Below are 14,854 nucleotides of genomic sequence, written 5' to 3'. Positions count from 1 at the left end.
TTTCTACAACTTGCTTCACGTGTATTTCCTCTCCGTGAATCATTGCCTCCTGATTCACGCTTCCCTCAGACCTCACCCTATCCTAATATCCACCTAGCTCACTGAGGTGCTATGATTTACTACCCTGACCCACCAGATGGATCTCTCTTACCACACTGGAGATAACTGTTTACTTGTCCTTCTCCCCTGCCGGACTGTAAGCTCCTTGAGAGCAGGAACCCTGCTTTGCTCACCACTGTTTATTGCATCTGGCCCAGTGTTTGGCACAGAGGAGATCCACAGTTGTTGGGTGCATGAATGGACAGACGGATGAGGATTAGCAATGGAGAATGGAAGGCAGGACTGAAGGGTGGGATGGGGCGGGGGATAAGGAGGGATAACATAGGAAAACAATACATCCATCGCTGTAAACTTAACAGAGAATCCAGGTGCAACCACTAGGCCAGTAACAACGCTGCTGATGGGTGCCCTGCAGAAGGCTCTAATTTCCAGCAGCTCAGAAAGAGGTCATCAACCACCTCAAAATGCTTCCAAAGTGGCTACAGGCGATGCCAGATCAGTGTCCCTACTGCAGAGCTTACTATGAAGCATCATGCTTGAATATTCTATGAAGATAAGAATTAAATAATCACCTACTTTCCTAAGTGGTCTATAGAAGACATTTAATTATAGATTTATCTCCACATATATAATAAAGCTTTGGAATTAAGCAAGAATTTTGGCAATATATTTAAATCTGGGACTTAAGGAAAAGAAAGATCATTTTTAAAAAAAACTTTATTATGTGAAATATACAGATTCCTCATCTGATTGAATACATTTTTGAAATTGAAAGTTCCTCCCAGACATGAGGAGAGAAAAAACACAACTTTCTGCTCTTGGTTAAATGAATTACCTGCATCGCTCATTTCAAAAACTCCTTACCAGTGCCTAAGGACAAACTAACACTTGCAAATTAAACAATTAGGTCAGACAAAAAGACAGTTTGGCTTCATCAACTATATAATTTGGTCAAAAGAAAGCTTACCTGCTGCAGTTTCCCACTCATAAAGATTAAACAGACACCTGGCCTTATGGCTTCCTGCTATTAAATCAGGTCCTTTAGGCCACAAATTAGGCCACGGAGACAACATTTAATGCAACAATAATGCATTAAATTTGATTTAGTTTATTGATTCTATGTAAAAACAGCAAAACTTGGATGGAAAACAGGTGGCAGTAGACTTGTTAAGGGAGTTAAAATAATCTGTAACATCCCTTTCACTTCTAGCATTCAAAGAAATGACTACTTCGGAGACGACTCGAGAGCTAAGTCTAAAGACATACACTAGGAAGGCATGGGATCAGGGGGGAGGAAAACAGTATTAGTTTGCATATAATTTTTAGATTCCTCTTTTGGCACCTGACCATAACATGGATTTAAATGGTCTACTAACATGGTGCAAACCCACTAGGTGTACTTCTAGTGACTAATTAAAAGATACAAATGAATAGATATGCAGGTGGCCTGAAAGATTTTATGAAGTCCTCTAAGAATTTCACTTCTTTTCAGAGTGACAAAGAATTTGGTTCATTTAAGATATTCATTTTTCAAGTAATGGGTACACAAATGCACACTTTATTCAAATCAAACCCTACTATGAACGTGTTAAATGCCATGTTTGACATAATTGAGTTATGTTCATTGTTGTTTTTAAAAATTATGTAATGTTTTAAGCACTTTTACACCCATCTTAAAGCTTAAGTATATAGTAAAGAAGGGGGGATAATAATTCCACTTGTGGAACCAGAGAGCTGTCCTAAAACACAAAGCCAAACATCAGAATTAACCTATATACCTGGAGAAACACACTTTATGAGTAACCGCGGTAACCGGATGTGCTGGATAACCACAACGCTAAGAGTAATATGAAAAAAAACATCACCATCACCTAGTTTTAACACGTGCAGCTATCTTAAACTACTGAAACCTATCTCCGAATGTATGACGCCTCAAGAATCCGCTTTTGTGAAAGATATATAAATAATTGAAGATCATTTGCCTTTTAAATCTTTTCCGATGTCAGTCACTGTAAATAGGAGTTGCTTAACAAAAGCTATTTAATGAAATCATAGTTCAGACACATGAAGAAAAAAAAACCCTCTAACTGCACAGAAAATATTTATGAGTTTACTTTCCTAACGCATACAATTGCGTCCTTGTTTTCAAAGCCCCGCAATTCACATCAGTGGGAACAAAAAAATTCTTAGAGACAAGAGAAAGTTAGCTTCCTAGAGAAAAGCACTTAAAGAAAAAGCACTGAAGAACCAGAATCTCTTTAAAAAAAAGATCTTACAAGTTTCTCTTCCAAAAAAGAAACAAACGGATAGCACAGTTGCAAATGTTTAGCCCCGATATTTATCAATCTCACCTATGCTTAACTACATTCAACCAGTTACAACTCAAACCTCAGGGCAGCACTCCTTCAGGGCACAAAACATCTAAAAGAACTCGGTGACTCCATTTCAAAGATCCCATCCCTTAGCAGTTGGCCTCTCCTTTCATCACACCTACGCTGTGAATATCTCACAAATCGCAAGAAATTAGCCGCGGAGCGAGATCAGATAAGTCTTTAACAGGCACGCGTGTTACCGGAGAGAAGAAAGTGGAACGCGCGTGTGAAGTTTCCGAGCTCCGGGCGAGGCGGAAGTTCTCGCCCCGAGGCCGCCGGGAACCCAGCGCCGCGGCTGCCGCTTTGATTTCCAGCAATGGCTCCGGGGCCAGAGCCGGTGCAGCCGGGGCCGCCGCCCGCTCGCAGCAGCACTCGGGTCGGTAATTACCATTCGGGTCACGTCGCGCCTTATCCGCTCCCGCCCATCCGCCTCCCCCCACCCACCCGAATCCAGGGCCTGCCCTGAACTTTCCAAGTGGGCAGGCGCCTCGGTACCACCACCGTCCGGCGGGTCTCTTTCTTTCCATCCAGTCCCCAGAGCGCCGGGGGGCGCTCAGTCCTGGGCTGGACAGTGAGGGGCAAGCTCCCAACGAGCCGGAAGCCCGCCACCCGGCAGCAGCAAGTTGCTCGTCCCGCGGGCACATACGGCTTCGGCCCGGCCGCGCAGTGGCACCGACCGCGCCACTGCGCCCCTCGCCCACCGCCCTCAAGCCCCAACTGGTTTCCTTCAAACTTACAGCAAAGTTAGCCCGAAGCGGCGGCGGCGGCGCTCTCGGGGGCGCGCACCTCGCCGCCTCAGCGCGCCCCCGAGCGGGGTCCGGGTCGGCCCGGGGCCTCACTGGCTCCGCACGGCCGCATGGTATCTGCGGCCCGCCCTCGCTTTCCTCGCGCCGCCTTCGGAGGCAGCGCCCCGCCGCCCGCGAGCCCCACTCCAAACCCGGCCAGGGCAGCCCCGGCGTCTCACGCACCCGGCGCCTCACGCACCAGGCGCGGGATATATCCCTCCGCTCGCAGCCACGCCCGCTCGCGCCGGCGCTCTTTTCTCCCGCGCAGAAACTCGACCCGACTTTCCCTGGCAGCCGGACTCCCAGTCCGCGGGGTCCGGGCTATGACGCCCCGCCAAGGGTCAGGGATCTCCCAGCAGCTACAGCAGCCAACTCCTTTCCAGGAGACCAGCGAGTGCCCAGGATGACCTAGCGACACCGCGAGGAACAGATTGGGGCCCACTCTAGTGCCGAGGTTAGTTATGGCCAGCACACAGATTTGTGCAGGTAATTAACAGGGAATGCTCCCTGCTAGGAAAGGGGTAACATTAACTTAGCTAAAAAAAAAAAAAAAGAAAAAGAGCTAAGGACTAAAGAAAAAGCTTCCCACGCCTCCCCCTTTAGATTCACGAGAACCTTCAGGGAATTCCTAAATCTGAATTTGAATGCCTTGGCTGTAGGTCTGCAATTGCTTGGTGGAATAAAATCTTCCAAAAGGTCTCAAAAGGAATGCAGTTAGATCGGAACCTACTTCCTTTTTCAATCTACACTAAAATCCCGAGAAAGTGAAAACGCTTCCTTCGCGACCTCTTTGCGCAGAGCTGGTTACACCCCGGAACCTCCCCAGCCGTGGTTACGAACCCCAACTCCCGCCTCCGCCAGCGGACACCCCGGACTCCCAGGTCTGCGGGACAAAAGGCAGCGGTGCCGTCTCGAGCGCTTTCCCACGCGGTAAGTACACCCCGCAGGCTGTGAACGCAGTCTAACGTGAAACTACAAGTTCCGCAGGGAGAAGGGGAAACCCCGGGCGTCCAGACAGCCCACTCGGGGAACTCCCCCCACACCCGAGCTCGCAGTCCGGGCATCGCGGGGCTGTGAGCCGGTCCTCAGCGCGGGCAGGGCTCCAGGCGCCGGCTCAGCGCAGCCCGGAGTGCTCCCGGGCGTTGGGAAACAGCCCGGAGAAGAGGGCGGACTTGACCTCGGAAAGTTTGTGCAGCTCGAATACGTTAACGCTGTGAGGACAAAGAGAGATGATTTCCCTGGAACCGGTGGAGGGGGCTGCTGGAGTATCTACGAGGCAAATGGGGGTGAAGGAGTCTAGGGTTAAAGAGAGAATTTTCTTATTTCAAAGTTAATGCAGTCTCCTCTTACGCCATCTCAAAGAAGGTGATTGGGGGGGGGAAATGTGTCTAGAAGGTCATGGCTGGGAAGGAAAAATAATGCCTGCAGAATGAGTGTGCTGATTCGTAGCACTAAGAGTATGTGGTGTATTCCTTGCGCGTTATTTAGAATACACACAAATTCACACAGCCAGCAAACATCATCCTTCAAACACTTCGCCACGGCAAAGCGCTCCTGGAGTTACAGGTCAGTTTCATACATGGAACACCTCGAAAAGTAGGTTACCTGGTCTCCAAGCTCAACTCGTTTGTGCCCCTTGCCGAATTCTAACTCTAAACAAAACACAATCACACACGAACGCCAACAGTTTGTTGGGGCGGGATGCGGGGGGCGGGGGAGGAGAAGAACAGTAAAAGGTAGAAAGACACCATCCCATAACGTAAAATCACAAGATTTTTTAAATGACACAAAAGAATTCCTGGAGAAAATTACCATTCACTAATAACTAATAACGCTTACTTGGACTAAAACATCTGTTTGGGAATCCCGGTTTGCCAGGTCCACTGAAAACCTAATTGCCTGAAAGAAGTTGCACTTCGTCGCCAGAGGAACAGCCGAGAGCCAGAGATGGAGATTTCAGAGTCCGGTGCTGCCACGTTTTTACTGATCCTTTAGCCCCAACGGAACGAAACAGAGGTGCCTTTTTGCTACCAGCTAATTACCTTCACATGAACAAGAAATGTAGTACAAGCTCCACGTTTGTCCTCTCAATAGTCGATCCTCGCTAACCCACTACCCAAAGGCTCTAGAAAATGAGGGGGATGGGTTCCCGAAAACAAAAAAACCTTTCCGCCAGCACTGCCTCTGCAAGTCCACCCAAGCTGGTATTTGTATATTAGATATAGAATGGGCCGGAGTGGGTGGTAAGTGAAGGCTAGGGTGACGGCGACGGACCTCACGTCCACGTCCCAAGAGCGCCCGGCAGGTCCAAGTCCGCGGTCCGTGCGGAACCCCGCAGGGAGCGCGCGCTTTGCCGGGTGTCCGGACTAGAGGGCGCTGCGCCACTGCAGATCACGCGGCACCCAATGCGCCCTCCCTGGGCACCATTTCTATAATAAGTTACATTCGAAATAATGCACAAACAGCGTAGCTTTTCAAGTTCTTTTGAACAGTGCTTTGTAAGTATTTTATGAATTCCAAAACCTATGCGTACTGATCTTTCATTCCCGAGTCAAGCACAGCCAGGGCGGGTGTGCAGCTCGCCGAGCGGAAAGCCGGTAGGATGCACACGCTTCCCTGTACTAGTCAAACACCCCACGCAATTTCATTAACGTTTAAACTTAAATACGGAAAGACTTGCACTCAAGAAAGAACTCACCCGTCCAGCCGAGTCCTCGGTGCTCTGCTTTAAAGTCCCGGCAGCTCCGTAATCGCCACGCGATTTGGATATTTGTTACAAGCCGTGTATGAAGTACCAACTTTGCTTCCCTCCGATCTTCAGCATGTCGCCAACGAGAGTGTGATCCTCCTGCGCCGCCCAGGTGGCCGCATCTCCGGAGGCTTCCGTCCTGGGGGAAACTTGAGCAGCAAAAGGAGGCGAAATGAGAGTGCGCGAGGGCTAGAGAGGGGGCCGAAGAGAAACCAAGTTTGTCAGGACTTGCCCGGGCAGCGAGCCGCCGAGTTTAGGAGTTGCGGCCGGGAGCTGCGGCGGATCACTGCCTCTTTCCCCACTCCCTCCCGCCTGGAGGAGGTGGGGGAGGGGAGGTGACGTCAGCGCCCCGCCTAGCCCCCACCCCGCCGCCTGGATGGGATTCTCCCGCGGGGTCCGCCTCCTAGACAGTAGCGGCCGCGAGCTCGGAAGCTCGGCCGGCTCTCCTGCCGCAGCGGTCTCTGCGGCCGCTGCGGTCCCGACAGTGAAGCGTCTGGCCCTCTCCACCCCGCCGCGTCTCCCGGGCTCCGCCGAGCGCGGGCGTTCCTCGCACTCGGCGTCGGGGCGGCCCCGCGGCGCGCACCTCTCCGGCTGGCTTTCTCGCAAGCCCCCTCCGGCCGCGTTTCCCACGCCTCGAACTGCAGGTGATGCTCTTCCTCTTCTGCAGCTGAAATTCGTCGCGACGTGTCGCCTGCCGGGTTGTTGCAGGGCGGAAGCACGAACAGTCTCTGCGGACTAGCCTGGACGACTTGTACTTTGTAGCCCTCCAACTTTAGAATGTGATCTAGTTTAAATACTTCTCGTGCTCTAGCGCTGTTTGCGGTCTTTCTGTTGAAAATCACGGAGCCGTATTTTAATGTTCAAATCCTCTCCAAAAACGGCTACGTTTTTAGACCGTACTCTGAAGCGTACAAGGATCCAAGGGGTGGAGGGAGAGGTGGAGGAGGAGCCAATTTCTAATGTTTCTTACAAGTCATCCATAGTGATGGGGGCCAGTACACAAATCAATCGTCTACTCGTACTATAGACTAAGACAAATGCAAACGCTGTTGAAGTTGAATTTGTCAGTGAATACGTCCTTTCTACGTAAGCGACCAGACTCCAGGAAAAAAATCTGCTCTGGAATTTTTTTTTTTTTTAACGCCGCTAAAATACCAAAATAAAATCTCAGTAGCGTGAAATTCCCAGGGAGCCATTTCTGTGAGTTGACACTGTCCTCAGAAAGTTAGCATTAAAATTCCCTGGAAAAGGGCAGGGGGCTGGGAGCGGGTTCTGTTAATACCTTTGCAGCCTTTGATGTAAATCTAGCGGTCAGTTTAGCTGGCTGTTATCTTTGAAAGGCAAAGAGCAAAACCCCTAGGACACAGGAAACATGGCAAGGAGTTAAAGAGTTAAGAGAAAAGAAGATTGTGTTGGAGCATTGGATGTGCTTAGCCTTAAGGAAGTCATACAACTTCTCTAAATTTCAGTTTCCTCGTCTGTTTCACCTTGTAAAAATGTGTGTGTATTTCCATTCAAAAATATTTATTTGCCAGGGAGGCAATGCTCAAGCAGGCACCACTTTTCCCCAGCATAATATACAGTGTCTAGTAAGCACATAGGAGTTCATCAATAGTCGTTGTCTTACCCTCCCTGGTTCTTTGCAGTGTCTGTTTTCTCATCTATACAATTAGGAAGAGTTACAAGGAGGTTATCCCAAAAAATTTTGTTATGGAAAGGAGAGGAGGGCACCCAGAAGGTGCCAGATTCCTGAGGAGGGAGGAGGAAATAAAAGGACAGACTGACTTGAAAGGCCAGCCTGTTAGTGCAGAGGACAGACCTCTCATGCTTCACTATTTCATCTACACAGGCTCACTCCTTTTATGTCAATAGTTGAAATTAGAAATTGACTGCATATTGTAAGTTTTTTATAAATAATACACATAAGTTCCCCCAGATGCTGCCGTGCAAGTCAGTTTGGTTTGCTATACTCATCTTTAGCGTTATCATAGGTAAATCAAATTATTTCCAATAGAAAAAGAAAAAAATACAAATGAGAGGAACTTATATATAATAATTGATGGTATTAATAGAAATAGCTACTTCTTAAAAAAACAAAGTGAAAGGGGCAGAATACTTTTAATAAAACCTCTAGACCTGCACCGTCCAATACCATAGGTAGCCGCTAGCCACAAGTGGCTAAGTAAATTAAAAGCCGGTTCCTTGGTCTCACTAGCTACATTTGAAGTACTCAGTATCCACTTGTGACTAGTGGCTGCTATATTGTTCAGGGCCAATGAAAGAACGTTTTTATCATGACAGAGTTCTGTCGGACAATGCTGTTACAGACGTTGCTGTTGTTTCTGGAAGGCTACATCAAGCATTACATTACAATTGCCATACATCCAACACTGAGTCAATTCCAAAGTTAAAAAAAAACACCAAAAAACAGAATCACAGAAGGATTCACTCATTTCACAAATATTTATCAAGTACCAACAACAATATGCTAAGTGAAACTATAAAGGACTCAAAATTTAATGAGTTAGGTGTGTTTGGTGATTAAGAAATATTAACATGGCTTAACATGGCCTTTTCGTTGCTTTCAATCATTGCTGAGTACGAAAACCAGGGGGAATCACTCAATTTAAAGCAGAAGAGAATTCTATGACATTTTAAAGAATAGTCCTAGGACTAAATAATTCTAAGTAGGCTGACTGACTTCTGTCATCCCACCCTCTCTGTTCCTTTTAACTGCTTTCTCATCTCCTACACCCCCTTTTCCCCTACACTTCCTGAAGATGAGGCACTGTTCAGCTGTCTCCACTTCTCCATACTTTGGAATTATTTTATCCTTTGCATTTAAATACAGCTCTCCTTTGCGATTGCTTGTACTCACCAAGGGAGCCATTAGAACAGACAACTAGTCAATCTGGTAAGAATCAGTAGTGGTTAACTATGGGTATGAATATGTTCATTTCCCTGGTCCCTTCCAAGTGCATTGTAACAAGGGCTTTCTTAAAGCTAAACCTTAATCATAAAATTGTATTCTAATGGTGAAATTCCAGATGCCAGTGCCAATCGGGAAAATATTTGGAGGCATTATGCAGAATGGCTAACTACTAAAAAAATAAATAAATAAAAAATAAAGTTTACCTTCATTTCTGGCATACATACATAGTGGAAAAGGCTGGTTTGGACCTTCTGTCCCTACAAATATAAGATCAACATCCCCATGTGGTTTGGAAACAGATTCTGCTGGATAAGTATCATGCTTGTGATGCTTTCCTAGCTCGGGGATTGAAGGATTCCACGTCTACCTTTCTGAACAGTAAGCGATGGATCATGCAGAAACTGTTGAAATACTTTCTCAATAAAGGCAGTAAAAAGAACATTAGACTCAAGGTCAATAAATCTGGTTTGAGTCTTTGCCACATAAAATCTAATGTACTTGGTTATTACTGAATTTTGGGAGTCTCACTTTCCTTTATAAAGGTGCATTTCTAAAGTGATCTCAAACAAACAAGGAAACAAACTGCCTCACCTGTTGTGAGAGATATAGTAAAGAATGAAGATAACAAATACAGTATCATTATTCTCCTCAAATTTACTCACTATTTCTCACCCTACCACTCCCTCTCAGTTGTGAGGCTTTGTAGAACCAACAGTAATAAATAACATAGATATAATGCCAATTATAACCTAGGCTCTGTTCCAACTTCTTTATATGCATCATCTCATGGATTTCTTACTAAATTCTATAGGGTATTAACAATTATACCCTACCTCCATGTTCTAGATGAAACAGTGAGGTTGAGGTAGATTAGATAACTCATGCTGGGTCACATTTTGGACTGAAACTCAAGGCTGACTGTCTTCATAGCCAACACGCTTGTCAATATAATACACCAGCTCCTTATACCCTACACCTCATTTGCACCCTTTATGAACCAAGGCCTTTGTCAGCAGTGTTGTGGTTTAAGAAGCAACCTAAGAGGAGTAGAGTATCAAAAACTATCAAATGATGGCTGGAGAAAGATGCTCCTTTCTAGCAGCTGCACCAAATACGGATAAAAAATTGTTTAAAAGTGGGTCCTTTAATCACAGAGGGAGAACACCACTGATTGTGTCTCATAATAGATATGTAATACATTCATTATTTGTTTGGCTTACCTATTTTCCTAGGTAGATATGCATACTCTGAAACACATTTCTTTTCAATTTGAAATCATTGTCTGAATTTTAACTTGTTTAGTCTGAACAGCAGAAAAATACACACCAATGATTCTCACTGTATTCTGACAAGGACTATCTCATAGGATTTCATGATCAGCATTTCAATTTATACTCTGTTTCCTTTTCCTGGTCTAGAACCACTAGGGTTGCTTTATCTCTCCAATTCTCCTTTCTCTCTTTAATTTATACTTTTCCATATGACAAGATGGGAAAGTCCCTCTATCTATACTTTTTTTTTACTGTTAAGATACTATCCCTTTTCCTGGTAGAATTTTTTTGGTCATAAAAACTAATCTGATATAGAGTCTAAGAGGACCCCATTCGGGAAACAAGAATTGTGATAGTCCCCCAGCCTCCTTTCTCTAACAGATGATCTATTTAAGCCCATCATGGTAGTTCTGTACCCTTTGTCATGAACATGTGGGCCAATTGTAGCCAATGAGCTATTAGAGGATGTTTACTGGAGGCCTCTGGAAAAAAATTTCCTCCTCCTAAGGAAGATCCACAAGAGACATTATGTCTCCCTATGGACACTGTCAGGTCAGGATGTCATGCCTGGGACTGCTACCACCATCTTACTTGCAGAGGATGAGGCCTAACCTGGGAAGGCAGATGAGGGTTCTCAGTGAGGTTGAATCAACTATCTCTGAAGGCCATCCCAACTCAACACTTCTTTTTATGGGACGGCATAAGTTTTCATCTTACTTAAGCTGGGTCGTGTCAGGATTTGGCTTATTTGTACCTGACATCATCTCCCACAGCTAGGTCATCCTTCTTTAAATGTACAAGGAATTATTTGAAAGAAAAGATAAATGGATGTACCTCCTCAACTTATTGGTCAATAGGAATTGAGACTGACTCTACTGACAAAATAGAAGGACTCTTGGAGTTTTCCTTTAACGTTGAAAAAGAAGTTTTTAGATGCAAAACGATACAGTCTTGCAAACTGCCCATTTCTCTACCATAATTAAGACAAAAATAAAAATTTGAAATTTTATTTGTTCAACTAAAAGATACTTCTTCATTCCTACTGTTCTTTCCTCTCAAGTGTCCAAAAATATTTCTAGATATTTTCCAATATCTTTGTTAAGGAACTCCCAGAAGTAATTTCTTAGAATCTATGGTGAAGGTTAAACAAATTTTGATTTCAAATAATTATCTAAGGATAAAGCAGTCAGCTGGAATGCCCACTGTCAGTAAATCCATGACATTTGGAATTTGAATCTATTTGTACCTCTGATTGCCAGTATTGAATGCCAAGCCAAAAAGTGAAATCAGTTTATATTCACCATGGCCCACTTTTTCTACACTTTGCCCTTTATTTGAAATAGAATTATTAAAAATTTTTTAAATTAAGATGTGCTATGGTTACACAAAAATAAACTCAAAATGGATTAAAGACCTAAATGTAAGGCCAGACACTATAAAACTCTTAGAGGAAAACATAGGCAGAACACTCTATGACGTAAATCACAGCAAGATCCTTTTTGACCCATCTCTTAGAGAAATGGAAATAAAAACAAAAATAAACAAATGAAACCTAATGAAACTTAAAAGCTTTTGCACAGCAAAGGAAACCATAAACAAGATGAAAAGACAACCCTCAGAATGGGAGAAAATATTTGCAAATGAAGCAATTGACAAAGGATTCATCTCCAAAATTTACAAGCAGCTCATGCAGCTCAATATCAAAAAAACAAACAACCCAATGCAAAAATGGGCAGAAGACCTAAACAGACATTTCTCCAAAGAAGGTATACAGATTGCCAACAAACACTTGAAAGGATACTCAACATCACTAATCATTAGAGAAATGCAAATCAAAACTACAATGAGGTATCACCTCACACCAGTCAGAATGGCCATCGTCAAAAAATCTACAAACAATAAATGCTGGAGAGGGTGTGGAGAAAAGGGAACCCTCTTGCACTGTTGGTAGGAACATAAATTGATACAGCCACTATGGAGAACAATATAGAGGTTCCTTAAAAAACTAAAAATAGAACTACCATACGACCCAGCAATCCCACTACTGGGCATATACCCTGAGAAAACCGTAATTCAATAAGAGTCATGTACTGCAATGTTCATTGCAGCTCTATTTACAATAGCCAGGACATGGAAGCAACCTAAGTGTCCATCGACAGATGAATGGATAAAGAAGATGTGGTACATATACACAATGGAATATTACTAGCCATAAAAAGAAACGAAATTGAGTTATTTGTAGTGAGATGGATGGACCTAGAGACTGTCATACAGAGTGAAGTAAGTCAGAAAGAGAAAAACAAATACCGTATGCTAACACATATATATGGAACCTAAAAAAAGAAAAGGAAATGGTTCTGAAGAACCTAGGGGCAGGACAGGAATAAAGACGCAGACGTAGAGAATAGATTTGAGGACAAGGGGAGGGGGAAGGGTAAGCTTGGACGAAGTGAGAGAGTAACTGACATATATACACTACCAAATGTAAAACCGATAGCTAGTGGGAAGAAGCTGCATAGCACAGGGAGATCAGCTGGGTGATTTGTGACCACCTAGAGGGGTGGGATAAGGATGATGGGAGGGAGGCATAAGAGGGAGGGGATATGGGGATATATGTATATGTATAGCTGATTCACTTTGTTATAAAGCAGAAACTAACACACCATTGTAAAGCAGTTATACTCCAAAAAAGATGTTAAAAAAAAAATGAGGATGGATCTGTAAAAAAACAAAACAAAACCGGATGTGCTATGGTTGAAGATAAGGTGCTGTATACGTCAGCTTTGTTGTTTTGTATGTTTAGGAAGGAAGATAGTTTGCCTCTGGCGCTTTCCTGAGCCACAATTTGTAAAAAGTCTGTTCTGTGTGGTTAGGTGTAGGAGAGACAAAGAACGAAGGAATCTTCCTCTTATTCCTTCCCCTGCACTTGATGTTTATTCTGGAGTAGCGTTGAAAAAAATTATTCATGACACTTGTTAAACGCTAAGGCAGACTTTAATCAGGACCATTGTGATAGGTGTAGGGTCTACAGAGGTGGCATTTTTGCAGCAGGAAAGAGAGACAACTTCGAATGCAGCAAGGAAAAGTGGGGATTTATACAAGAAGCAAGGTGCGCGTCAATGGATAGAAAATTACAAAGAGGAGAACATCAGGGGCAAAAGGGGAATCTGGCTAAACCGACCTGACAGGATTCTTGCTGAAGGCAGGCAGGGTGATCAGATATTACCTGGGGGATGCTGAGAGAAAAGGAAATTTGTCAGATATCCAGGGTGGGGAATCCTGGTGAAACCAACTGAACAGGATTCTTGCTACAATTGGGCGATGAGGCCCGGTAAGGATGGACACCAAGATCAAGGTCAAGGGGCTTCAAGGAGCCTGTCTAGAATTTGGTCAAGGAAAGAGTGCTTGTCAGTAGCAGGCTCCTTCTGTTCTTTCTACTCTTCTGTAATTGTTTGTTTTTTTCCTAAGAAAGCAAAGAAAAGAAGAGGAGCAAGTGTTATTAATCAAGCATCTGAGACCCACTGAGTCTCAGCTGTAATATTTGCAGGTTAACGTTGTTCGTCGTTGTTAGTCTGTGTCGTTGGTTTATAAAAAAGCCGAACTGTTCAAGGAGGTTGAGGTAACACACAGATGGGTGAAGGCAGAGTACTGTGGAAGAAAAGAGTTAAAAGTCAGAGGGTTTAGATGAGCTTTCTACCTCTAATATTCTCTAATGTTTACTGGCTGTGTGAGCTTGACGAGTTACTGAGCTTTTTAAATAGCAGTGTGATTAGCTGAATTCTAAGATGGGCCCCATGATGGCCAACTCCTGACATTCACACCTTTGTGTTATCTCCTCCCACAGCTTAAACCAACCAGTGTCAGTTTAACAGTAGGATGAGCCAGATGTGGTGGTATGTCACCTCTGAGCTTAGGTTATAAAAGACAGTGATCTCCCTTCCTCCCTCCCACTCTCTCTCTGTCTCTGTCTCTCTCTTTCTCATTACTTGCTCTGGGGCAAGTCAAAAGCCCACATGAAGAAGGAACTGAAGGCTTCTCCCAACAGCCACCTGAGTGAGGCCTCCACAAGCCTTCAGCCGACGGCAGCCCCAGCACGCATCTCATTGCAGCCGCCTGAGGGACCCTGAGCCAGATCGACCAGATAAGCTGCTCCTAGACACCCCACCCTCAGAAACTCTGCGAGATAATTAATGTTATTTTAAGCTGCTAAGTTTTGGGGGGAATTGTTACTCAACAGTAGATAAAGACCCTTTGAATAATGCCTTTCTACCAATAATGTAGTGAGGACTCAGTAAAAGCATGGATCAGAAAACACTTGGTAAACCTTAAAGTATGACATTTAGAACCAAATGAGTAGAGTGGAAGAAAGGGTCTAGAAAAGCACTATCCAGAAGAACTTCATGTGAAGATGGAAGTGTTCTCTCCGCACTCTCCTGTGTGGTGCTGTTGAGTGCTTGGCATGTGGATAGTGCAAAATGAGGAACGGAATGTTTTGTTTTATTTTATTTTAATTCATTTAAATGTACATAGTCATAGGTGGCTAATGGTACCATTTTGGACAGAACGGGTGTGGAGGTTTCTAAACCCACAAATGACTATTCCAAAACAGAGTCAAAAAGAGCACAGTACATAAATATCAGGATCATGTTTTCTTCTCCAATTATGACTTTTCTAAAGGAAGACTT

General features: G+C 44.4%; 2 protein-coding genes across 5 annotated transcripts in view; one reads left to right on the top strand and one right to left on the bottom strand.

Moving 5' to 3' along the window:
- Positions 1–7,885, bottom strand: part of FAT1 (FAT atypical cadherin 1) — a 124,746-nt gene extending 116,861 nt beyond the window's left edge. For 2 of the 4 annotated variants that reach the window (XM_082375112.1, XM_082375114.1), the window contains exon 1: positions 5,916–7,199. The gene's annotated coding sequence lies outside the window, so the exon portion shown is untranslated. Of the gene's footprint in view, positions 1–3,169; positions 3,304–5,915 lie in introns of those variants that run through there. The other 2 variants (XR_014239171.1, XM_082375113.1) reach the window with 2 other exon arrangements.
- LOC309619762 (uncharacterized protein) overlaps positions 3,504–14,854 on the top strand; it is a 434,282-nt gene continuing 422,931 nt past the window's right edge. Inside the window, exons 1-2 of the mRNA XM_082375436.1 lie at positions 3,504–3,703; positions 4,016–4,147. Of these exons, the coding sequence (XP_082231562.1) occupies positions 3,679–3,703; positions 4,016–4,147 (157 nt within the window). The 5' untranslated portion in view covers positions 3,504–3,678. The remainder of the gene's footprint in view (positions 3,704–4,015; positions 4,148–14,854) is intronic.

The sequence above is a fragment of the Balaenoptera borealis genome, assembly GCF_965194805.1.
Source record: "Balaenoptera borealis genome assembly, chromosome: 21".
Classification (NCBI taxonomy): domain Eukaryota; kingdom Metazoa; phylum Chordata; class Mammalia; order Artiodactyla; family Balaenopteridae; genus Balaenoptera; species Balaenoptera borealis.
Note: the sequence above shows the minus strand (reverse complement) of the source record. Positions and strands in the feature narration are given on the sequence as shown.